General features: G+C 41.3%; 1 protein-coding gene and 1 pseudogene across 1 annotated transcript in view; both read right to left on the bottom strand.

The window, feature by feature from the left end:
* ITPR3 (inositol 1,4,5-trisphosphate receptor type 3) overlaps positions 1-27,178 on the bottom strand; it is a 467,836-nt gene that overhangs the window by 102,116 nt on the left and 338,542 nt on the right. Inside the window, exons 28-34 of the mRNA XM_069238858.1 lie at positions 24,051-24,176; positions 20,084-20,206; positions 14,151-14,351; positions 10,260-10,511; positions 9,719-9,844; positions 3,815-3,940; positions 2,874-2,994 (exon numbers count right to left, since the gene is read on the bottom strand). Of these exons, the coding sequence (XP_069094959.1) occupies positions 2,874-2,994; positions 3,815-3,940; positions 9,719-9,844; positions 10,260-10,511; positions 14,151-14,351; positions 20,084-20,206; positions 24,051-24,176 (1,075 nt within the window). The remainder of the gene's footprint in view (positions 1-2,873; positions 2,995-3,814; positions 3,941-9,718; positions 9,845-10,259; positions 10,512-14,150; positions 14,352-20,083; positions 20,207-24,050; positions 24,177-27,178) is intronic.
* LOC138300030 (14-3-3 protein zeta/delta pseudogene) lies at positions 17,215-18,906 on the bottom strand (annotated as a pseudogene).

The raw sequence follows: 27,178 nt of genomic DNA on the forward strand, positions 1-27,178 counted from the left end.
TCACATATCTACCAAGGCCCCTTACATTGCATGTGATCACCTTTTAGGTATGCATCTGTGTAGCATTTAAAAGACCACCTGTGACGATCCCCTCTGCCCAATCCCCAGGAGAATGGCCCCACTCATCCCCGATTCTTCCAAGATATACACTTTCAATGGCAGTGAACAAACTGAGCACCTTACCAGGCTCCTCAGATCCATAAGGAATAAACAAACAAAACATGCATTCCACCCCGGGAAAACACTAAACATCAACAACAAAACAGCATGTTTGCCCAATATTGAGTGTTGGAACTGACGTCCTAAACCACCCTATCCCCACACCAATTATTATGACATCCCAAAGGGAAAAGTCCAAGAACCGCCCAAAACACAAACCTAACCCCAACAATACATCGGAACAAGGTAACCCATTTCAGCCTCGAGCCCCATTGGGGCAGAGCGCTACACCAGGCCTTGCTTTGGCTGCCCTAATAAGTCCTACAGTATGCGTCTACTAAGAGCCTACTTTACACAGATACCTAGGCTGCGCTGCACAGAGAAACATCAGCACCCATCTTACACGTCTCTTCTGTTCCCCACCCCACCCGTCCCCAAAGCAAGTACATACAGTGTGCAGTCCAAGGAACCACATCCTATCCAAGCCATGTCACTCGGATTGTTACCCAGCATCCCCCAATGTAAGGAGTTGGTCCTGTGTAGGCTCCCCATCTATGGACTGACCGGCCTCATCAAGATCCATCAACTCGTCATCCAGGGCGCCACCATCCTGCACCACAACTCTGGGTGTGAGGCTGCTCTAAGAGTCTGCCAAATCATGTGGCAGCCCACCACTGTCCCTCCCCTCCTGCGTGCTCCTCCCTGCACGGCTGGGGTCCTCTGTCTTGCCTAGGAACATGGTCCCACATCTTCAGTCAGGCCCACCTATCCTCCTGCCTCTCAAAGAAATTCACTTTTCCATTGGCCAGCACACTGAGCCGAGCAGTAAACATCAACATGTAGGGCAAATTCATGGCTCTGAGTTTTTGTTTCACATCTAGAAAGGATTTCCTCTGTGTTTGTACTTTTCACATGTAATCCAGGAATATGGCACCTCATGGGCGGCATGCAGGATACAGTCCCTGTCTTTGTAAGTTGAGATCCTAGAGGTCAGGATTTGTGGAAGGACCCCAGGCGGTGGTCTTGCAGTCAGATTCCTGGGTGCCCTCTCAACAGTGAACATGTGTGACAGCACCTTCGGCTGCAGGGTGCAAGTGATCTATTCCTCCAAGAAGCCTTCAGCCAATTCAACATCTTGCTTTGGGAGCAGCAAGGACCAGCTGCGAGGGCAGAGGGGCACCGGCGGTGAGGCCACATCTTGCATTGTAATGGGGGGTTACTGCCAGGCTTTTTGTTGGTGGAGTCCCCAGTGTGAGGGGTGGCAGAGGGTGGTTTCTTGGAAAGGACTCTGAGTCACCCGAACATGCAGCACAGTTTTGCTACAGCATGAAACCACATCTCCAATAACAGACCCGGCCACACACCCCCAGTAGGCTGCAGGGCCGCCATTCAGATGCAGCTGCATTGAGGCAGAAATTTATTTCTCTAGCTTGACACCAGACATGAGGGCAGCACAACGCACAGCAAGGAACAAGATCTTCAGGGCTCAAACAGGCAGGATTATGCAGGATGAAGACTTGGGGCTAGGGAGCGCAGCTTAACATGTTCGATCATGCCCTGAGTGTATCAATGTTTATATCTTTGAAAGTTGTAGACAAATATTGCTGTGAAATGCCCTAATTTTTATTTTCAGTCTAGGAAAAGAGCAGTAATCAAGTTTGGTAATTTATTGCACAGTGTAAAAATGTTGGAGTAGTAGACAAATATGGTTTTTAGGGATTATAGTAATATTTACAAATGTCTGAGGAGTCACATTCCATTATCTCTACTAATTCCAGGCAATTCGGGTCACTAAGGTGGTGAGAGAACAGCCTGGCTTCAAAAGATGAAGAGGAGTTACCTCTAGTATGAAGTTAACAAGGTGCGTGAGCTGTTGGTCCTCACACTTAGAGAGGGAAAGTTTCTATAAGCTGTACAACAACAAGATGATCCAACAACCTTTCATAAGTAGACACTGGCTAACCACATGTGGGTTAGCTAATCAATATGTACCTGTCCACCACCAATCCTCCAAATTAAGCAAGCTCGTCACCGGTCAATTCATGAACATATACATGTTTCATCCAGCGAGTTTGCTGAAATAGCCATTCCTATGTTGCCATGTTCATTGGTATCTGTATTACATAATAAAAGCTTTGCAAACAGAACTTGTACTAAGCAAACCAGAAATAGCCATGCGGAGCCCTACACACCTGCCCACCTGTAATTATAAGCATATAACATATGCTCTGAATAACTCTAGCCTTGATACAAAACTGGGTAAGACTCTGTGACTGTCTTCCAGTCTTCGCTCTAAGCCATATACCAAGAACTCTACCAACCAATCCAGGACTAATCATCAGCAAATCACCCAACTAATTTATACTGCAACCAAACAACCCATCACCCTGCCCATGTCTGGGTACTAATTACCGATCAAAGCAGTCTATACAAACTACTTTATGCTTGGTTAGCAGCCATCCTACCAACTTGTTTATGCGTGGCCGACTGCCACCCTAACAGTCGGTCTTTACCAGTACTGACTAACTCACACATTGTCACTAGTTCCTTCACTGACTAATACACAAGGAGAGTCATAATACAAAACTATGCAGGATTGCCCATTCCGTCCATTCTTGATCTTTTGTAACAATTCCAAGTAACCGCTAACCACCCTCCTAGAAATGATAGAAACAGGTGGTGGCAGGTAAGATTCCGGTGGCCTTCATACCTACCGACCATGGCAAGGGCACGGATGCAGGCCTCCACTGAGGCCTTGTACTGCTGCTGAAGCCACGGGCACTCTAGAAGCCTTATGGTAGACTGCAGCAGCTGCACAACAATCGCCTGGTGAGTCTGTAAGAAAGAAGGGATCAAAGTTACTTTGAATTTTTTCATTACATTAATATAGCACATGATTCTAAGTTTACAGCACGGAGATAATAAGTGTGTGCTACAGTAAGTGCTTTGTTTTACTTCTCAAAAGTGGCTGGTGGGACATAAGACCCTGTGGGTTTGATTATAAGGAATACAATTAAACAAACAGGTGTCAGTCCGGCTGTACTTTCAAGCCAAAAATTATCACGATTGCGAAACCAAAAGCCTATATATATGATTTAAACAACTACTTTAAACGTTTGTTTATTGAGCCAATATTGATGTGATTTCTATTTAAGACCACACTCTTATCTTTCCAATAGATTGCTGATACTAGAGGTGTTTTTGGCCACTGTAATACGTGACAGTAAACGTCTGACTTAATAAAAAAAAGTCCAAAGATAAAAAAGACCACACTCAAGATCACGCGACAGGTACAGCAGAGCAATAGAGCTCCAAACAGCACTCACACTTGCAAAATGTAATGTTCATACAACAGTCGTACAAGCTTCTCTTGCATTCACAGTACAGGCAAAGCAAGAACATCTGCAGAGATGTTTTTCTCAATCGAAATACAGGTGTTGTATGGACAGCAACACTGCTAACATTCCTTACTCACACCAAACAGGTACAGCTTAAATCAGTGCACGCTTCCCTCTTTCACAGGATAGCTACAGCTCTGGCTTGCAAACAGCACTGAGAGATACACTTTGAACCCCATTTACGGTCAAAAGCGTGGATCTTTCTTACACCGCTCACCGACCCACCTCCACCCCACTCACCACAGTCACCCAGTTACCTGAAGTGAAGTGCTGTTTTCGGAGAATGGTGAGTTAAAGAACGATCTGATGGTTTCCAGTACTACGGTGAGCACATACTTCTCCAACTGTACATCAGTGGAGCGCTTCTCTCGCTTGTTGCAGACCTACCAAGAGAATTCATCTGGATAAGGAAGATGTGCAGTGTCCAGAATTAGACAGTAGCTAATGCATTCAAAACCTCAGAATGGCATCATGGCAACATTCCACTGGTTCTTCTTACCTAGAATGCCTTGTAAATGTTAAATGTTGTCTTAAATTGCTTATCACAAAAAACTGCATGAAAAATTGACTTTGACTTTTACTGTCATTCTTTCCCACCCATGTTCATTTTTAATGCTCTTCAACTTCCCTCCTACCTTCTGCATAATTCTTTCGTATATATAGACTTCTCTAAATCACATGCCTCTCTTAATCTCTCTTTCTTGGGCCCATATCCCTGCAACCTAACAATATCTATTCATTCCATCAACCATTTGTATCTCATATAAACCACTCCAATGATCACATGGAAGTCATTGATGTATCACAAACGTAGTAAATGCATTGAAAGTTTTGAGAGCACAAGACTAATCCCAATAACCAATTGATTGACTACTAATTTTTGACTTTTCTGTCCTGTGCAATAGGCCCACTTGTACATATGAGGTACAGTTTTTACCAGGAAACGTATGGGCATTCAAACTAGTAGGACATTTTATTATCTATTTAATTTCTTTAAATATTTGGCTTCTGAATGCAAGTCTGTATACCAAAAAAAAACATATTTTGTAAAATGCCCCCAAAAGCACTATATGTTATGGGTAACCCTAAATTCAGCGCATTAGGAATACCGCTGTTCCTAAACACACACTCCTGAGCACATTTTAAAAGTTCATACCTTTCCGTTATAGCTATTTGTATTTATTAGATTTCACCTTATCAATTGATGCATGGCCAAAACACAATAAAAAAACATATGTCACAGCCCAGTTGATGGCTCTGTGTAGCACGTGTTTTTGGACAACATAAAAACACTATATATATCTGTGACTGGAAACGTCTTACAAAAATTTACATTATACTTACTACACGAATACATCAGCCATCAATGTAAAAAATGACAAATGAAAATATTTTCACCTATTTTTTGCCTACTTACTTTCACTAGGTTTTCAATACAAGTATTAGTGCATGTGAGAAAAGTAGGAGCGACCTACAGAAAGCACCCTTTGCTGGAATCAGGATTGTGTCTAATTTTTAAAAAATACAGCTTTCTAGCTTCACCCATGGGTTGCACACCTCTTTCCCCACAAACTCCAAGTAGATAGAAACCACAAACATAGGAGCTATTGTCCATCTGTCCAAACTGCCAAACCTGTGGTGAAGAATTATTTTTTTGCACACCTGCCTGATTCTGAAGGCAGAAGAGAGTGGGATTTTACCACAGAAACACTTTTTCTTGATGCCGTTTTTAGAGAAAATCCCACCCTTCTTGCACAGCCCATATTCCCATTTTTCTAAAAAACACAAACTTTATCACATTTCAAGTATTTTCCCGGATCCCTCTCGGGAAAACCCCAAACTATAGCTACTTTTAAAATTCCTAGCATAGGAAGCAAATTTAGCATGGATATTATTTGGAGGAAAATGTTCTGAAGGTTTAAGTGCGAACTGCCTAAAATATCAAAAAAGGGTTCATCGCCGTGGTGGACAATCCCCATATATCTAAGGGATTAAGGGCCACATGTACGTAGCTTTTTTCCGTTTGCAACAAGAAAAAAGCATTTTGGTATGTACAGACCGTATTTTGCAATTCGATAATCTATTTACCTAATCGCAAAATAAGTTTGCAAGTCGCAATTAGGAAGGGGCGTTCCCTTCTTAATTGCGAGTCACAGTGTAATGTATGATTGTTTTGTGACCAACAATGCGGTTACAAAACAATTGCAGTTAGCACCAATTTCAAATTGGTGCTAGCCCATTCGCAAACGGGAAGGGGGCCCCAGGGGACCACTTCCCCTTTGCGATTTGGTAGCAAAAATATTTTTTCAGAGCAGGCAACTTTTCATTTTTGTTTTTGAAATGCCTCCCGTTTTTCTTAAAGGAAAATGGGCTGCATTAAAAAAAACTGCTTTATTTAAGCAGGCCACCATCCCTGTGCATGCAGCCATTCCCAGTGGTGTCGCAAATTGCAATCTACCTCGTGAATATTAATGAGGTAGGTAATTTGCAACCCCTTTGGGAATCGCAAACAGTGTGAAGTATACTGTTGTACATATGGTTTTGAGACTCGCAAATGAGTTGCAAATTGCGAGAAGCAAAACTCTGGGTCAAGCATCTGCCTCTAAATGACCATGGGCCAGATGTATCATTCTTCACAATAGAGATGACCTAATTACGATTTTTAGCGAATTGCAATTAAGTCATCGGTATTGGAATGTGTGAAACTCCAGGAGTTTCATACTGTGATTCTCAACGGCTCGCAAATGGACCTACCTCTTTAATATTCATGAGTTAGGTCGCAATTTGAAAGCCTTTGCGAATGGGTACAATCACAGGGATGGTGGCCTGCTGGGCTCAGCAGACCATCATGTCTGTGACTGCTGTTCAATAAGGCAATCTTTTTTTTTTTAATGCAGCCAGTTTTCCTTAAAACACTGCCTGCTCTTAAAAATGTTTTCGCATACATACGCAAAGGGTATTTGCAAATGGGTTACCACCAATTTGAAATTGGTGGTAACTGCGATTGTTTTGGGACCGCATTCACGGTCACAAATCAATCATACATACCTCTGCGATTCGGTATTAGGAAGGAACGCCCTTGACACACCCCTTCCTAATACCGAATCGGTATGTAGTCGCAAATCCAATTTGCGATTCGGTAACAAGTCACCGAATCGCAAATTGGACTTATTACATACAAAAATGCATTTCTGCGATCGCAAAAATATTTGATACATCTGGCCCCATATCTCGAATTCGGTTTTCACAAGTAAAACATCCTCTGCTGTCTTCTGTTATATCTGAAATTATAACTTTGTTGATTCCCCAGATCAATAGGAAACAGTAATTTAAAACTGTTATTGCTTCTCAGCTGTAGCTCCAACTGGCATTTCACGTTGCAGTATTTAGAGTCAGCATTTGATGCCAGATGCAAATAAATGCATTCATTATATAAATCCATATTCAGGGTTGCTATGGATGTACTCATTATGATGAGTTTCCTCTTTTGGTTTAAAAACTGCATTGAACACTTGTAAAAATATATCTGCCTTGACACGAATGTATTGGAAAAGCAAAACTGAGTCTACTTCCCTCTTTTTAGCAGTACGGTGTCCTTGTGATATGAATTTCATACATGTGAGCAGATTCAGAGGGTTTCCTCAGGCCGTGCTCTCAGCTTGCATATCACTTCGCCACGCGCTGAAATATTTTCTCGCTTCTTAGAAATGAGCTAATTCGCAAACTGTCAGAGTTTAATCTTATAGATGATTCTGAGGAACGGAGCATCACAGTGTGCATTTGCATTTGGCTTTGACAAAGCGCATCACCCCTTCGTTTCTCTCCTCTGACTGTCTATGTGGATTGCTGTGAAAGCAGCCAACCAGCCAAACTAATGACATCACATGGATTACTAAATATACTAATGCCACAGAAAAGCATTATACATCTACGAGCCTACTGAATCCCCTATGAAAAACAACTATCTTAAAATATACAGCAATGTGATACACAATACAAACATCTCTTTGCACAGCGAGGCGATCTAATTCCAACCTGTATTTTGGACCATTTAAATAATTACCATGTGGAATCCCTTTTTAGATTAAAGAACATGCAACAACTGCCCTAAATCATATGAACATGCTCCATTTATTAGTTGTTTAGTTGTATGCTGCTGCAGACAGATTGCAACAGTCCCCTTGAGACAGTTGTTCTTTAAGGCCGCCCTGTGATCAAATGTGGCATTGATCTGGCAAGGAGGAAAAAGAAGCCAAGAGCTCAGCCTGGATGAACATTCATTTCCAACCCTGCCATGTCTGGCTGACCTTACTGCTGAGGCTTTGAAGTCAGGCTCGGTGATACCACGTGATTCCCTGTTTGGCTCCACCAGGAACATGACCTCATATCCTTTGACCCAGAGAGGCAATTATATCTCGTTTTGGAGGCATCTGACTGGTCTGCAATATTGAGTCATTGCTCTGAATATGATACTTCCCCTCTTGGGAAAACCCACAACACGTGGGAAAAAAGGAAGCAAATTTGACCTGCAGAGATGAAGAGATGAAAAATCTATCTCAGGATTGTAACATGTAACATTCGCGTTCTGTCAAGACCTCTGCACCCACCTCTGCAGTGGGTGCATTAACCAACTGACTTCAGTAGAGCTTAACACTAGGCAATAGCACGTGCTCTTGATAACCTCTTGAGGGTCACCAACCAAGCACATAAGTTAGTTTCAGGCAAGAAGATATTGGGAAAGGTGTTGTCTCCAAAATGGTGGAAAAGGACTTGTGACTCCAAACCCAAGCACTTCACAGCCTTATACTTGATAGCAAAAAGCATCTAGCCTTTGGATGTAAATTGGGCCTCTTCAAATAGAGTTCAGTTAGCGCGAACTCGATACAAAGGTATTACAGCACTTTACATGAGCACCGGTTACATTACACAAGAACACATTCATTTTTGGCAGGAACAGGAGATTAAGTGCTTTGCCCACAATCACAGGCTGTTTAGCCGGCACCGAGATTCAAACTGTTTTTCCCATCTCCAAGTTTGGCAGCTCTGGCTCTTGTGCCACATCCTCTCCCCCAGGGTTCTTTGGCTGGTGCGTGTAGGGGCAGTCTAGGAATACCTCGTTTTTTTTTTATATAGCTCATGGCAATACAGGTTCTGCCATTTCATAGCACTGCAAAGCAGGCGCCATTCTTAACAAAATCGCTATAGTATATTTGCATCGACCTTGCAGAGATGAGGAGGTGAAAAGGCTATGCCAGGATTGTAATCTGTGACATTCTCATTCTGTCAAGACCTCTGCAGTAGGTGCATTAACCAATTGACTTGAGTAGAGCTTAACACTAGGCGATAGCACATGCTCTTGACAACCTCCGGAGGGTCAATAACCAAGCACATAGGTTAGTTCTAGGCAAGAAGATGGCGAAAGGTGTTGTTTCCAAAATGGTGAAAAAAGGAGTTGTGATTCCAGACCCAAGCACTTCCCGACCTCAAGCTTGATAGCAAAAAACATCTAGCCTTTGGATGTAAATTGGGCCTCTTCAAATAGAGTTCAGTTAGTAGAGGCAAGCATTTTCCTAACCTTGTTGTGTGAAAAAGCTAACACAAGGGTGCCACTCTGAGAGAAGCAGATTATCATAGGGCAAAAAAGTGGAGCAAACTCCATAACTTCCTCCTTTCAGAATTCACTGGTGTCATAGCTTTGACAGTCCCCTCAAAGCTACTGCAACCTTGCAGATGCCACTTCCGGTCGCACTGTCTAAAACAGTGCTCAAATAGCACTGCTTCCTGTTTGCAGAGGCCCCACCTGGAATACCCCCCACAGTCGCTGTCACAGGTGCAAGGCGCTTCCCCTACACCCTTTGGAATCCTATGTATAATATCAAAGCCAGGAATGAGGCAAAAACACTCCCAAGATGACGGCCTTGTTTTGTCCTCTCTCCTGCAGCGACAGGCTTGGGAGGGTTGCTGTGGCACCTGCCATACATCCACTACACTCCAAACCAAAACACATAGGTACAAGACATTGACATTTACAACACCACTAGCTCTAACTGTTTCGAAATGTGAGACCTAATGCATTGCAAATGCTTGTTTATCCATAGCAGGCCCATTCCTAAGTAAAGAGGAAATGATAGAGTCAGATACAATGTTCCTTTTTTACCTACCCTTGCCATGTCCAGAGTGAAATTCTCAAAAAGCATCCAGATGTGATTGCTAGTGTAGATCTCCTTCATCTCTACCTCCGTGTCCACGTAACAGTGGTTTACAAAGTTCACATAGGAGAGCTTAACCTGGAAGGAGGAAATACAAATCACCATTTGGTATAAACGTAAACCTCCACAGCCCTGGAAAACAATTTTTGATCAAGTCCACCAGAGCTCAGAATTGACCAACATGTGCAGCAGGAATGTAGAGGAGGAGTATTGTAAAATTCAAATCTTTAGTTTTCTGACCACTAATGATTGGAAAAGATAAGACAAGTCACTATCACCTAACTTCATTATCCAAATTGTACAAGTGTGATTTTACAAAACATCATCTAGGAGTGACACAAAGAAGATGTATTCAATCATTTGGTCAGCATGTCAATGTGTCTCATTCTGTTAGTATCCCTTATTTTTCCCTGTTTGGAGTTTTCTGCCATAAGTCTGTTAGGTTTGATCTCCTCCTTCACAGTCTCTTCCCTTACTTGATAGTTGGAAGTACCTCTGTAATGCAGTCCTCATCAGTCACAACACGGACAACATCCTCCAGTGGTAGCAGGGAGGTGCACTTAATCTCAGTGTACACATTCTTCCCCTCAGCACAGGCAGCCAGAAGTTCAACCAGAGAGATGTGATACATGAGGGGGCTGTTCTCGGGCACACCCTCCCGGGCAGCAGTCATCATCTCCAGCATGTTGGTATAGGCAGCCTTGTCATTGTAAAATACCACAACATCATCGCCAGCATTTGTCAACTGTGGGACAGAGGTACAAACATTTGTTTTATTGTTGGGGTAAACATGAGAAATAAAGTCTACTTTTTTTCAGTCCTTTGTAATGCTCATTTTGAAACAAAAGAAATGTGCAAGTGTATAAATTGCAACACAGGTGTAGCACAAACATCATCATCCCTACATCAAGGTATATCAGGTACACCATCTCTTCCAAAATGGTAACACCCCCACTCAAGTACAATTGAATGCAACACTGCCTACCAGCAACACTAATGCAAATACGAGGCTACCAGGGACAAATACCAGGGACAGCAAGGGGGTACTGTCTTCAAAAAGCCTGATCCAAAGAAGAAGGTGCCATCTTAAACAATGCTGCCACCAATGCCGGGTCTGGAAATACCAGAAGACTCAATAAACCCTGTTCTTTAAGGACAGGCTATAACACCCACAATAACCTATAATTATACTGGTTATCAACTTCACCTGCAAAAATACCAGGAAAAGCAACAGCTGTGGAGGCCCATGGGAGTCATCACTCCCATGTTATTCTTTTTCTACTTGGAATCACGAAGATTTAATGTACTGACGGTGGGAATGGTCATCTAAAGGAGTGTCCATAAATCAACATGTAAATGCTACATGAGGAGCGTCTACCAAGATGATATCAATGTGCTAAAATCCAGTTATAGATAACATCATAAATCCCCAGAAAATAAAAATTGTCCCTTTAGGTTTTAAGTAACTTTCTATTAGCATGTACAATTGAATTGTTCTTTCACTCCCTCTTGACAGTCAATTGTCTTTGCCTTCACAAGCCACACTGTTGGCTTTATTTCGGAAACCAAGCTAACACTTCTGAAACATAGTGAAACATTTCAATATCACTGTCAATGAAACCTCTTTTACTAATGGCTGTATTTTCTGTGCCAGTTCAACCCCTTGTTATTTCATGGTTCAATAAAGTCAAAGTTAGTTTCCACAGTCTACCCAGCAATATTATTGCATCTATGAAAATATTTCTGCACTTAGTGACAAGAGTGATATCAGCAGAGTAGAAAACCACATTTTACATTTGCTCTTCTATGTTCTCTGCATAGGCTACTCCTGCATGCATGAATCAAATTTAAAGTGTACTGTATCACACAGAAAGCTATCAATGTCAGAGAGCATCATTGCCTCTCTGAAAATTGTATGTGACAAAGGAAACAAGACAAATCAGAAAAAAGGAATCCCTTAGCAAAGACATGGTAAATAAAACTCTTGCAAGTTTTTCTATCTTCCTTGCTTGCTATTTCTTCTAGTTCATTAAGAACGGTTAGGTTTAATTAAATTAGAGTGTGCTACATAAATGTCTCAAAATAACTATCATAACTGCTTCGTCAGAAACACCTGTTGTAAAAAGGTTTTATCTTTAGGAAAATGTACACAGCTAACACTTACAAAAATACCAACATACTCAATTAACAATGCGTTCCAAAAAGCAGTACAAGAGCTAACTGCAACCCAAACCATGCAGAACATCAACACCTCTAGAAACACAAGAAGATCTAATGTCCACTTATTTCCTAATCCAACAAGTGATAAAATCAGTGACTACTTGGCACAAATGCCAGTTTGATAGCATGTGGCGCATAACAAATCGCAATTACCATTATCAATAACCTTACAACCAATCTTACAGTTAGCAGCAATTTAGAACAATACTGTAGATAGACATCACTTGTAGAATTAGTAGAAACAGCATTAGCCAAAGATAGGCTTTACAAAAACAACAGAGACTGGAATCACAACAATGAAAAACAAAAGCAAGATTGGTTCATGACATCTAATGATCACATGTCTGATGAGCAACATTTGGTTCACCAGTATCATCTCCCAAAATACAACATGCAAGATAGCTCCATGGGATCTGAGGCCAGATGTATAAAACATTTTGTGATCGCAAACCACCTAATGGCCCGTTTGTGATCGCAAAAATGCTTTTTGGTATGTATCAAATCCAATTTGCAATTCTGTACCTTAACTTATTACCAAATCGCAAATTGGATTTGCGACTACATAACGATTCGGTATTAGGAAGGGACGTGTTAAGGGCATTCCTTCCTATTACCGAATCGCAGAGGTATGTATGATTGTTTTGTGACAGTGAATGTGGTTGCAAAACAATCGCAGTTACCACCAATTTCAAATTGGTAGTCATCCATTCGCAAAGGGGAAGTGGTCCCCAAGGGACCACTTCCCCTTTGTAAATTCATGCGACCACTGTCTACTCTTAAAAAATGAAAAGAAAACTTTTCATGTTTCTTTTTTAAATGCAGGCCGTTTTCCTTTAAGGAAAACGGGTTGCATTTAAAAAAAAAAAAAGATTGCTTTATTTAAAAGCAATCACAGACATGGCGGTCTGCTGAGCCCTGTGATTGAAGCCTTTCGCAATGGGTCGCAAATTGCGACCTACCTCATGAATATTAATGAGGTAGGTCCATTTGCGAGCCCTTGCGAATTGCTATATGAAACTCCTGGAGTTTCATACATTCCAACAGCGATTACTTAATTGCGATTCGCAAAAAAACGCAATTTGGTAATCGCTATTGGTAATAATGATACAGCTAGCCCCTGATTCACAAAGAGATTTGCATGTGCAAGTCTGGCTAATGTGTGAATATATTTTTTTAAAATTCAAAACGTCTTTTTTAATTCCCAAATGCTGGTATTGCACTTGCAATAGTATTTGTTGTTACTCAAGGGTTGTTATGCTCTGCCAGTTTGTGCAGAATAATAAACTCCTCTCTGATCCCTTCCCACCATGGAAAACGTCACAAATTTACTCCTGACAAAGAACAGGAGTAAATTACTTCTAGGAAAACCCTCAGAATTGGTGGATATGTCAGAGAAGGGGTATCCCATGTGTATATTTGCTCATATGAAAATTGAATTCATAAACGTTTTCCAGGAGTATGGCTGGAAACCTGCAAGCCAAGTGGCTAAATTCACAACAACCCCAAATATTACCATTATTTACAGTACATATTAATGTTGTGGCAGTCAACTTGAAAATGTGTCTTATTTCATTTAGGGAAATGTTTATTGAAAACACTAAGCAGAATACTGGACTACAGTATTTGGTGGTAGAAAAAAGACTAGAACGATAATAAGGTAGTTAAGAATGCAGCATTGAAGACTGAACACTATTTGTGTGTTAAAATCACATTCGTCTATAATGCAAGAGATGGTTGAAGCTGTGCTCTGCAAGGTCCAGCTAACAATGAGTACTGATATTCTTGTTTTTTTTTTACTTATTATGAACATAAATTTGTTTAAACAATGGCAAAGCTTGTCAGACTTGGTTCGCACTGCCAGTAAAAAGATGAAACCCATATTCCAAAGGGACCAGCAACATATGTTCGATATGGGTTCTCGTCCTTCTGCATTTTATGTAATTAACACTCTCAAACTCATTATATCACAAGAGGCAAATCAACACCTTTGAGATAGAGACAATGCTAAAGATACTGTCAGTTGGAGCAAACATGCTATGGATGCCACAAGCAATAGTAAAGTACCACAACTACTACCATCACAGGGGACATCAACACACAGATTATCTACAAACCTCACTCATGGTAGATGTTTGCCAAAATATCACACACAAGGGAATCTTACCTCAGTCATGATCATGTCCTGGCATTTCTTAATGTATTTGTTCTCTGCTTTGATAATGGTGTGCAGGAAATCTAGATACTGTACATGACGACCATGTGTGGCCAGACAATGAATGAAATGCTGCAGTACAGTTTCACTGATCTCAGAGCAGAGCTGGTAGTTGTTCAGAAAAATGTGCTGCATCGTCTCAGCCTCCATTAGCTGTGAAGAGACCAAAGACATTGCTGAATCAGAATCGGGAGAATTAGTGTAGCACCAATCTCTGCTTCCTCCATCAAAGATAAAACCACAGGGAAGAGCTGTAAACTATTTTGAAAATCTACAGCTCCTTCAACCCCACATGATGGCTGAAGAATTGAACTCGACTACCAGATTCAAGTGAAGGGGACAACCATAGATCAGGACAATACCTCAAAAACCCAGAACTCCTTTTCCTTAGCTAAATGCATCTTAAATGAAGAACCCCGAACCACAAAGACCCATCTTTAGTACACCTTTGCAAATCCATTTGCACTGGGAAAAAGTGCACTGTGGATACTCTGCCAGAACTAATAATAGAAGATTTCTACTCCTGCTACATTGAATTAGACTGAGGAAGAAGAGTGGTGTGGCCACTTAAAGACTTCAAAGGACCATTTATACTCTAACAACTCAATGTTAAGCAGCCTGGAAATAGCTGAATACCTATTCCAAGACTGGCTTCTATTAACTACTCATTTTACTGCAGGGCTATCTTTATTAGAAGACCTAGAGAGCATATAAAAACTTCAAACAATATTTGAACTGCCTTTACCCCTAATCATGGTAGAAGAGAATACTGAACCACCTCAATCAACCAGCTACCATTCTCTACTTCACTTCACCTCACTCTCAAGACTGTGCATGGTGATCTTATATTTGCAAAACTATTTTCTGGCCACATAAGGGTATGATTAATGCATCTCACACACTGTCTACCTTCATTTAATCCCTTTCATTGGTGGTTTTTTACATGCTTAAAAACTACTTCAGACCACCTGTTGACTAGGAGTGGGGAAAATAATTTCCACGCAAAATATGGAAACTTTTCCTGAAAATAAATATATTGTACGGAAACTAATTTGCTGGTCTGCATGAGAATTGAAAGTGAGGGCATAACATGCATACAAAAATCACTCAAGATACTGGCATGAGGCACTTTTAAGCAGAAAATGTTGTGAGGCTGCTATGCACATCAGTTGTACAGTTCTTGCAAGACATTTTCTCCATCATTCAGTCTCATGAGGCTGAAAAATACACCAAAAAGTGTAATCTGGAAAAAGAAAAAGCATACGCAAAATACACAAAACCTCACAATCAAGAACTATGTAAGATTTTTCTCTCATAACATACGTTTGGCAATGTTTACTTATTATGCTGCACCAAGGGTATCTCATCTATTTTAATTTAGGTTGACATCTCTGGCCATCTTGAGACCGAAGTGGGTGTCTACTCATTGTTCTTGGATAAGACTGAAGAGCATGGACAGCTCAAGACCCCAGACCATGTCTACGTCCTCCAACCTACATCACACTGTAGCAATAAACATCAAAATACATTTCTCTCTCTGGAAGGGAACAGAATAGTCCTTTTCATTTGACTATTCACAGTACCTGGACATAATATTCCGGTCCTGCCCATTGCTCTACCTAAGGTGTCCATCTTTTAGTCATAGTCTAATTTATGCACTATGACTGCCAATTGCAAAATACACCAAAAGCCCTTGACTAGAAACATGGGCCCAGATTTACTATTATTTGTTGCAAAGCAGCTAGACAACTTGCTGCGCCGCCCTGCGTCAAATGGAGAGAGCAGGAATTTTCCATATTAACTAATATATGGCACATTCCTGCTCTCTCTCCGCTGGCGCACAGAGTACAGCCTAGTACCAACATAGGCACTTTTATGCCAAGGTGCAAGGTGCTTGCATTACAGGCAGGATTGTGTTTGTGCAGGAAGGAAAACCTTCCTGCACAAGAGCAATCCTCACAGTTATTTTCCTCTTTCTACTTCTGCTGTAGAATTCAGCACACATGATTAGGGGAAATAACAAGGAGAGATAAGCATATTACTCCCCGTTGCGCCTCTGTTGGGACAGTGTACCATTTTGACGCATTCCCAGGTTTGCTACTCTTAGTTAATATGGTAATGCACAAAAGTACGTGGGTGGATGTGTGGGAACACCCACACTCCATCTATGGAACGCCTTTCCAACGCACAGTAATGCAAGGCAGCCACTTGCGCTGCCTTGCGTTACTCCTGATTTACTAAGCCAGGCACAGCCATGCAAGGTGGCTTTCCCTGGCTTCTTAAATCTAACTGAAGCCCTTGCGCCATCCTGCGTCAAGTAATAGGAACTCAAGGGCTTAATAAAACGGGTCCCAGGTATCTCGATGACAGTGCCAAATTAAAAGAACAGATGATGGACGGAATGCAGAACAATGCAAACATTCACCCCCAGTCACAAAGATCTGGGTTTAATCCATTGTTTTTTGCCCACCACCCATATGCAAATCAGTCTTGACCCTGTGCCCCATGGGAACAGTCTAGCCCGAAGCGCCAAGCTGGGCCCTGCCTAGAACAGAGATAAGCAACCTTTCATCAGCCAGGCTAGCTTGAATTGAATCCAGGAATCCGGAAGAATAGAACTGAGCTCTGTGTTGAAGACAGCTGATAGTTTCACAAACAATGGTAATTTTTTACTTCTTGGAATGACAACTTGGCACTTTTGCAACACAAAAGGATGATGACTGTCAGAGGTCGGTTTTAGTGGATTAGCACAACTGTGGTGCAAATCCTACCTAAAGGATAGATGACAGGCTGCGTGCCTCCCGCCTCATGTGTCAGAATTCAAAACATTAGATCAGGGAGTTCCTAAAGAGTCAGTGGTGAGCCCCACATTGTTAAACATGTGCATTTGCCCTTTGAAGAAACTAGTAAGATCGTTTAGACTGCATGAATTATGCAGACAATACTCAAATAATTATCTCTGTTGATCATTATGGGTCAGCATTTATTGACTCCTTCCATATTTGCATGTCTGTAGTCCATTCATAAAACTTTTATTCCACTTACATCAACTTATTACACATGTTCTTTAACAATTATGCTTGGATTGTTCATGAAAATTTCATAAGACATTAAACAAAGCTAGCCATCATCTCAAGTTATTTCCCTGTTAACTATTTTCACAGCCACATGCATGTTAGGCAAGTATCAAAAAATCACAAAAGCAAAAAAAAAAAAAAAAAAAAAAAAATACAATAACAAAATAAAAAAGTTAAATACATGGTTTTTCATTTACCGCTGTGCTTGATATTCAATGAAATTGGGGATATCAAGCTATTCATTTTACTGCATTTTTACATTTGTTCTTAGGTTGTGGCAACCATTTAAATACAAATAAAATGAGTATAGCAAAATAATGAGAGCAAACAGCAGGAAACTTTACAGATAATGGAATGTGAACCGTTTTTGCCTTTCATAGCTGGTGGGTTAAAGTTGGCCAATTGAATGACATTCAGTAAAAATATAGATGTGTAGACGTGTAAAATGTGGGCACTGTAGATTCACATGCTTGCCATGTACTATGCATTTGGCATAATTCACCTCCAATGTCATGTGTTGAGTCCCAGAGCACCCACTCTAGTCTATGCCTATGGCTGCAACTGTACATCCCTTTGTTCTTCCATTATACAGACCAATAGGCAGTTTTTTTTTTTTTTTTGCTTGACAGTTCAGTTTAAGAATAGCTTTGTGAAAAGCCACAAAACACTATGTCAAACAATTAAAATGTTTTTAAAAAGCCACATTTGCCTTATTGGCCGTTTCCAATGGAAAAGAACTTATTGAACGCCCCAAATGTGAACTGGCTCTACTCCCCTATTAAACACAAAACCACAAGGGAAATATAGAAATCCAAATAGAAGTAACATAAACCTGTCAAAAAATCGTAAACAAAAACTATTTGTGGGACAGTATGATGACAAACGGTCTATTGGGTAAATATTATAATGAGGCAGACAAAAATGGAAGGCTGGTTAATTCTCCCCTCCCTCTCCTGCTTCAGCTTCATCTCCTTGAGTGTCTTGAGTGTCCGATGTCCACAACGTTAAGTTGTCTCTCAGTAATTGCATTATTAATGTGCTGTCTTTGTACGACTCTTCACTTAATGTATCAAGTTCAGCAATGGCTTCATCAAAAGCAGTCTTTGCAAGAGTACATGCTTTTTCTGGACTGTTTTGAATCTCATAGTAAAACACAGAAAAGTTCAGGGCCAGTCCCAATCTGATGGGATGTGTTGGTTGCATGTCTTTTTTGCTGATGTCAAAGGCCTCTTGATACGCTTGCTGTGATTTGTTCACAATAGCTTCCTTATCATCACCAGCTACTTCAGCTAAGTAACGATAATAATCTCCTTTCATCTTCAAATAGAAAACCTTGCTTTCAGATTGTGTAGCTTTAGGAACCAGGTGGTTGTCCAAAAGACCCAGTACATCATTGCAGATTTCTCTTAGTTCGGTCTCTATTTTCTCCCGGTATTCTTTGGCCATTTGTTGTTTTTTTTCACTGCCTTCCGTTTTCTGCTCGATGCTAGAAACGACCCTCCAAGATGACCTACGAGCCCCTACCACATTCTTGTAAGCAACAGACAGTAGATTCCGCTCTTCGTTTGACAATCCACTTTCACCACATTCCTCCGTTACTTTCTTCATGTTCTGTAGTCACTTCGTGGTTGTGCTCCAATGTACTTATTATATTTCTAGCAAAACAGAGGTACTTTGGATTCAATTAAGTCTCCCTTTGTGACCCTTTCCGACCTATTCCCGTCCTCCATTTTGGTCTGTGTCACCTGGTCCAGTGAAATAAGTAGTGCATTTAATCAAATAATAACATAACATCATTAAGAATGGAAATGGTGGGTTCAATTTTACTGATGTGAACAAAACTCTTCCTCTTTCATGTTATGCCCAACAAAATATTTTTGTATTTGCCACAGTGCCCTTATAAATGAGGACTATGTGAATTTGGGTCACAGATTGCGATGCTGTACTCATACCAGGATTTTGAGATCTTTTGCTAAAGCACACCTGATAATTCCACCTGCGACAGCCCTAAACGGGTCCCTGTCTAGATGGAACTTGCATCCTCTTTAGATTATGTTAACATGAGAACCAACTCATTCAGAAAATAGCTCAAAATATGGCTGTTTATTAAATAGGTTATTTAGGGCCAGATGTAGGAAAATAGCAAATTGCGACTTGCAATTTGCTAGTCCGTGCGACTCGCAAATTGCAAGTCGCAATTTGCTATGCAGAAAGGTGTCTCAGACACCTTCTGCTAATCGCTATGGGGTCGCAAAGACCCACCTCATTAATATTAATGAGGTGGGTCGCAATTTGCGCCCCCATAGCGACTCTGGGCACTCACGGGGATGGAGGCCTGCTGGGAACAGCAGACCTCCATGTCCGTGACTGCTTTTAAATAAAGCAGTTTTTTTTTTCCAAGTGTAGCCCGTTTTCCTTAAAGGAAAACGAGCTGCACTTAGAGAAAAAAAAAAAAACCTTTAGTTTCGGATTTTTTCAGGGCAGGTAGTGGTCCCTTGGACCACTGCCTGCTCTGAAAAAATAATTTTGGGTCCAGTCACAAAGGGGAAGGGGTCCAATGGGGACCCCTTCCCGTTTGCGAGTGGGTTACCATCCACTTTAAGTGGATGGTAACTGCGACTCCATTTGCGACCGCGTACGCAGTCGCAAATGGAATTGCATACCACTGTTCTGACTCGCAAAATGCATTTCTGCACAGCAAACACGCATTTGCGAGTCGCAAATGGCGATTTTCGCCGTTTGCGAGTCGCAAACAGTTTGCTACATCTGGCCCTTAGTTCCTGACAGTGTCTCTTTTCTTTCACTTACCCCTGGAGTGAGGAAGAGGGACAAATGTTTGTGCAGCAAAGCCTGATTCTCCGGATTCCCCAAACAGAACTTTTGCAGGAAAAGGTGGGTGTACTTCAGAATCTCCTGCATCTTGGTATCAGTCTGAGGGAAGGAAACAAAATAAGAGATGAGAAGAAGCAGGTATACTCATATGCCCCCCAACACAGAATCACAGCACCACTACACCCTCTAAGTTCATATTTCCTAGTCAACACAAATATAACATGGCTTTTCTCCAGTATATGGCCAGCACCCTCAACTTGTCACAAATATGTGACGAGTCTGAAAACATTTGGACTAACCTCATCCTGTTCGAAACTACGGACCCAGCCAATGAGTCTTTTAAGCATTTTTACCATGATGAAATTCAATAAAAGTACAAATTATCTTCAAAAACAAAAGCAAGGAAATCGAAGGCCTCTATAAAATATATTGTGCTTTAAATATGAATTTTAGATTTGAAGCCTCTAAAGTATTCTTTAACAAGTCCTCATTCCTTGTGTCCAGCTTAGTGGCTGCCTTTATATTTGTCTTGGAATTGAAAACTGTTTAGGCAAGAGGATTGCACCTTGAGACATCAGTTAATTCTTATCTTTCAATTTAACCAAGGAAGATATTTACTTCTACCATTTTATGCACGAAAGTATTTTGAGGCTCCTAAAAAATATTATTGCTTCCAGAATTCTAGATAGTGAAATATATTACTTTCTTTTGAAAAAAATATAACTAATCTATTGGTACAGTTTTGGCTGTGCAACATTATACCCAGTGGCGGCTCCTCCGCTATGGCATGAGAAGCGTGGCACTTCCGCCAGCAGCAAGCACTACAAATCCTTTAACAATGAAAGAATATTAAACTAGGTTTATTATCCTTTCATTGTTTAAGGTGCGGAGCGTTGGGGATGACAAGCACTGAGGGGAGTGCAGTGTGGTAATCTACACCACTAAGTAATCAGTGCATTACAAAGTACATACACATATTCACATAAGTAGACTCTGTGGAGCACTTTCTAGCAAGCGTACAAAGCCTCAAAGATGAACCAAATGTATAACTCTCTTACAAGAAGAAAGAAAAGAGGAGAGAGAAGAAATAGAAGGAGTCTCGACTGTGGAATCTTCTCTACCTTTTAAAGCTGGAGGTACAACAATCATAGGCACACACCTGATAGTCATTCCAGCGCATGCGATTCCAGTCAAGTAAACTGGATAAAAGGAGTTACTTTCTATTTTAAATCTGGAAGCCTTCATAAATGTGCATGCAGAACACCCTACTTCCATCTCGTGGCTACATTCATAAACGCTTCTTAGTTACTTAAATCTTAAAACTTTTACTGTACACTACATATGATATATATTTTTTAACATTATTTTATAAAAAATATGCATTCAATTTAGTTCAAGGTTAAAACAACAAGACAGTGCCATGGAATAGTTACGCTTCACAAAGAGAGGTAAAGTGCTAAGAAATCTGAGCTTTGAGGATTAAGTTACAACAAGTATGCCTTCCTAGGGTTCAGTACTTTGATTTAAAATGAGGGAATCAAACTATCTACACATGGACTAAATCGCCTACCCAAAATAGTCCTCTAGTTACCCCAAAGGAGGCCAAAACACATTTGGTCACCACAATTGTTATTCAGATATCATTCCATTTCATCTTTCACCCCTCTTTCTCCACAAGGGAATCTGAACTGGAACCATTCCCATCTGTAAATCTCTCAAGTAGCGGTCCCCAAGCCAACATTTCAGCTACCACCCCCTCATCTGTATGCACTAATTACATATGTTGTTCCTCCACCGCTCCACACTCCTTCATATCCTTCATCCATGGATGTACGAGGAGGCTCCAGGTTCCCATCCACCTGATAGTTACTTTTTGCTGACAGCAGAGCCAGCTGGGCAAATCTTATATGGAATCTTCCATCCCTTAGGTCTAGCTATTACCCCAATAGGCACGTTTCGGGGAATGTGTGAGAGCCAGCCCCGTGGTAACCATTATTATAGGTACCACCTCCATCCAAAAGGCCTGACCCCACTGCTCGCCCAGGCTAAGTGCAAACATATTGGACCTATTTCTCCATAATGCCTGCACCGGGCCTCCCTTGTGACATTCATTCATCTTATTCAGTATGTGTGGTGTCACACTGGCCTCACTAGGGAAATGCTTGATGGAATAAAATGCCAATGCAGGCCTGCCAAGATGAAATGAACACCTCCTACCATTCATACCACAAGTACCAAACATTTCATACAGCATACAAGCATGACCCCTGTGTTAACTTGTGGTATTAAGGGTGTTTTGGGCAGCAAAAGATTTGCAAAAGTCAGAGCCACCCTAGCAAGGGAGAAAAAGGCGACTGAGTGATCAAAGTGATCAATAAGGTGTCTGCCATTTCCTCGAAATAAGCCTTGGCCACCTCAGGTTTGGTGAAGATGAAGGGGTTGCATTCTTGAGACACACTGTGTTGGGCTGTATTGTACAGGAAAGCTGGTGCCACTAAGTGAAGAAATTTCCTGTGCAATTCCAGAAGGTGTTTCCATTTGAGCACTATTTGCACACAAGCCCAGAAACAATAATACACAACTACATGTAAATCTGTCTTAGGATGGTCGCCTGTCTCAGGAAGGAAGTTTCACAATTCAGGATCATTGATGGTGCTCACTGTCTGTGGTAAAGCAGTATTTGCCAACATATTATGAAGACTGAAGACCATCTTTGTCACTTCAAAGTAAAAACTTTCAGGTATAGTCATGAGTCACAATAAAGTCACAAACCACAGCAGAAACTATCTCTTTCTCTGACAGAGGGGTATCATCCTTGCATATCCTGCACCCCTTACATTGGCCAACGCATCTGCATGGTTCTCCAACTGTAATATTCTGCCCTAACTCCTCTTCTGGAAGACCTGAAGTTCTTGGATCTTCAAGGCTGTCTTAGCCACCTTTGCAGTAATACAGATCTTCACCTTGTCCAATTGTTTTGCTTTATTTTCCAGTGGCCATCGTGCTCTTGCTTTTCAACAACTTGTCAGCTGCAGAATCCCACCATCTTTCCTCTGTCAGGGCTTTAAGAAATATTGTTTTTATCTTCTTAACTGTTTACCAACCATTACATCAATAACTGCAGTCATGACAACATTACTCCACCTCTGAGCTCTTCCTGAGCCTATCAGTCAACCATGCACTCTCTAGGCTAGGCTTTACTCCACCAGCCTGTCATCCTGACCAATGCATCTCAGCTCAATGGTGGTTATATCAGCCTGTGCTTTCAGCTCCCACCGCCATTTCCAGAAGGTGGCTGTGAGGAGAATGTGCCAACGAGGAATGGGATGAAATGCTCTAAACACCTGAACCTGAGTCCCTGGTGCCTCTTTCCCCACCATCTTATCCATAAACTAGGCCTGAAGAGGGAAATTCTTGCTTGCTACAGTTTTGCACAAGGTGTCGCTGAAGCCAATGCCTGAACCAGGCTTTGTACCAACATACAAGTCTACCGTTGTGAGCATTGCATGGTGTTCACGAGCCAGATGGCAGAATGCATTCCAAGTTGAAAATCAGAGGCAGTGAATAAGCAGCTATAGTTGTTACCCCAGGGATCCACACCAGCAATCCCATTGTTAAAGGCTGAAGATCACTTACCGTACGCTATGATGTAATTGCTATTTCAAAGTTATTTTGGTTTGGCAGTGTGTAGCAAAATAGTCACAGGTTCCAGTGCCATTGGATTACCTCAATGTTGAGTTCTATAAAGGTCCACCACCAAGTGGGATAACAACATGCTAACTTCTTCCAGGTTTAAATTAATACCTTAATTTAAACCTGGAAGATGTTAACATGTGCTGAGTATGGAACACATTCCTATTTTGCTCATCCTTAAAGAGAAGGCTGGTGCTCCCTGTCTGCCCACTCTCAAGAATGTCTTACTTTTGGGAAGCCTCAATCTTACCTTCTCATATGGTATCTGTAGCAGGTCCAGCATCACTTTGTGGGCATCCATGTTCTTCAGCAACCTCTGCTGCTTCTTGCGCATTTGCTCTCCCACACCACACATCTTATTCAGTCGTTCCAAAATCTGCAGGACACAAAAATCAAGGAACGAATGAAGTCAAAGAAGAGCTATCCATCCAAAATTCAAACAGTGCTTTTCTTTACAGTGGAATAGCCGAGTCCACTCAGCTTCTTCCAACTGCCCCATTTTACCCATCCTTCACCCTGTCCCTCAACAGGCAATTTAATATATGGAAACTGCCATGGTTCACATAGTTTAGAGAAGAAGATTCATGCAAGTTAAATGGCCTATAAGGCACTGACAAATTATCAGACAATTATAGAGTGGTATTCTCAACATTACAGACTTATTAATTATGTCAACTTGTAACATTCCATAAAGTCACTCATTTTACTCAGACTATACTTCTGACATTTTCACCAGTGGCAGTGATTATTCTACCTGGTACTTACTGGGTTTTGTAAGGAGTTGATTTCATCAGGAGGAACTTAAGTGAAATTAAAGGGGCAAACTGAGTGATGTTCATGGGGACTTGTGAGTTGTGCCTCAGTCCACCTCTTTCTTAAATTAGGGTTCTGTAGGGAGTGAACAGCAGCAGCACTCCGCCTCCTCTATCGACAACATACATATGTGGGAAGATGAGCTGTGGGCCATTGCCTTCAGCTGCTTACTGTAATGGAGTGATCTGACAGGAAACTAACTAAACCACTTATCACCCCCCTGGGGCTGTCATGATGGGTGGTCCTGGTGCCAAGACTGGCTTCAGACTGTCAGAGATTGGAAAGTGGGAAAGGATGTAGCAATGCCTGAGGAACACCTACTTTCTCAAACAGCTTTTGAATAAAGTATGCAGGATGAGCCGCAACACAACTGACCACCCATACATCAGAGGGGGTCACAGAGTATTACATCTGCAGAAAGGTTGAGATCTCGGGATACAATCTTAATCCTAACTCATTATCCATGTTTATGAGGTCAGATTGGTGCAGTCAGTTCTCTAATTCTTGCAGCTAGTTTTTTTGTCAGAAGTTGCTGTTAGATAAGGAATATATGCAAGTAATGGAGGGTAAAATAGGGAATTATTTTGATGCAACACTGAGATTGGTATCCACAACTTCAGTCTGGGATGCGCTTAAGGACTTTTGCAGGCAGCAGACTGAGGTTTACTATATAACAACAGAAGTCAGGGAGCCCAGCTGAGCCTTATTAATGGTTTGCCTTTAGTCAGACCGAGGCAGAATTAGCGCAAAGTACATTCGAACAAAACCCATTAAAAACAGCCATGGACTTGGAACAGCAGGTGGTTCTATAAACCATCCTAAAGAAAAGTATGTAGGATAGGGCCAAGAGAGGAGATGGATTGGCTGCTGGCCATTCTGATTTAAGGATAGAATAAGTAGTAGCCTCATTTAGAAGATTGCAAGTGGTATGGGAGATCAAACAACAGAGCAGTCTGAAATCAGAGAGGTGTTTTGGAAATTTTGTCGAAACCTCTTTAGTGAGGATTGGGTATCCTCTGCAAAATTTAAAAAAAGTTAAATTGAGTAATTTCAACATTGGAAGCTGACTGGGACAGCGAGAAAGGCTAGATTAGAGTGTGACCTTGTCAGGTATCGTGATGGCTATTGGACAATTGGCGAGTGGATCAAATTTCTTTGGAATTTAATAAGACTTTTTCTAGGTTACTTCTACTGGTCCTCTCAGACCGATTCCACTCCGCAGATATTTTTCTATGGGGTCCCAAGCTTGTGGGGGGAAACTAATATTGTAATATTTCCCAAAAAAGTTAAGGATCACATGTGCCGCAGCTCTTATCGGCCAGTGCCCTTAATTAATGCAGGCTCAAAGATCTTTACAAGAATATTGACCAACTGGTTATCTGTAGTCACCTCAGACCTGGTGGACCCAAATCAACATAGGTTCATTTCAGGCTGTGCTATGACCCCACACATCAACACGGCTATAACTGCTTTGGATGTTGCATCTGTTGAGGAGATTCCTGCCAGGATGATCATGTTGGATGCTGAAAAGGCATTTGATCAGATCTCTTGGTGGTTCTTCTTGGCAGTTATGAGCAGGTCAAGTTTTGGCCCGGGGTTTATTTCAAAGGTTAAACTTCTGTATAGCACATTAATGGCAAGGATCACCTGTGGGGGTGCTCTGTTAGACCCAATTTGTATCACCAGAGGCACCCGTCTGGGCTGCCCTCTCTCACTTCAACTGTTTGCCCTCTATCTTGAGCTTTATATCTTGAGCCTTATATTGAGGCTTTACAAAATTCTACCCCATCTGCTCATTACGTCTGTATGGCCTAGACCGGAGTGTCTTGGAGGAGTAGACTCAAGACACTACAGGTGTACCATCAAATCTTGGTCTTTATTAGAAAATTATTTGTCATCACACTTTATACTCAATGTACGCTCTTTGGCTACCATCCAAGCTTACCACCAGTGGTTCACAATAGCTTTTTGGGGTATTGGGCTGCTCTGGACCTTCTTAGACAGCTGTGTGAAGCAAAAACATCCTTGCCTTAGAATTCCTGCTAGGTAGGTTTTTACTTTTTTACAAAGTCTAGCAGTTGAGGATTTAAACTGCTTCCAGAATAACGTTTTAGATTACTTTATAAAAGTGACACTTAAGGCCATAAAATTGGCCTATAAAATACATTAGAGACCGAGATTGAGGGGAAAGTCGATATTTTCCAATTTAGAGCAGATAAATGGAGTAGGCGTTTGTGGGTAGAAGTAATGTACAATGAAATAAAAAATATTAACACTTATGCACAGTCAATTTTGAACGTCTCTCGTATTATTGCGCACTAGTTCAAATTTCTGAATGATCTTTACTATTTGCCGTATCTCTTGTATAAAGTGAGGTTAAGGCAAGATGGAAAATGTTTTAGGTGTGGAGATGGGGGGGTGGGGCAAAAGGATACATTTCTTTGTTGCTTGTTCAAGGATATGTGGGTATTAGGATTTCATCTTTCAGAAACTGTTTGGGATATTGCAAACTGCTATTGTCTGGGATTACAAAACGATCATACTCAGACATTCACCCTTGATTCC

This window comes from Pleurodeles waltl, chromosome 6 (assembly GCF_031143425.1).
Source record: "Pleurodeles waltl isolate 20211129_DDA chromosome 6, aPleWal1.hap1.20221129, whole genome shotgun sequence".
NCBI classification, from domain to species: Eukaryota; Metazoa; Chordata; class Amphibia; order Caudata; family Salamandridae; genus Pleurodeles; species Pleurodeles waltl.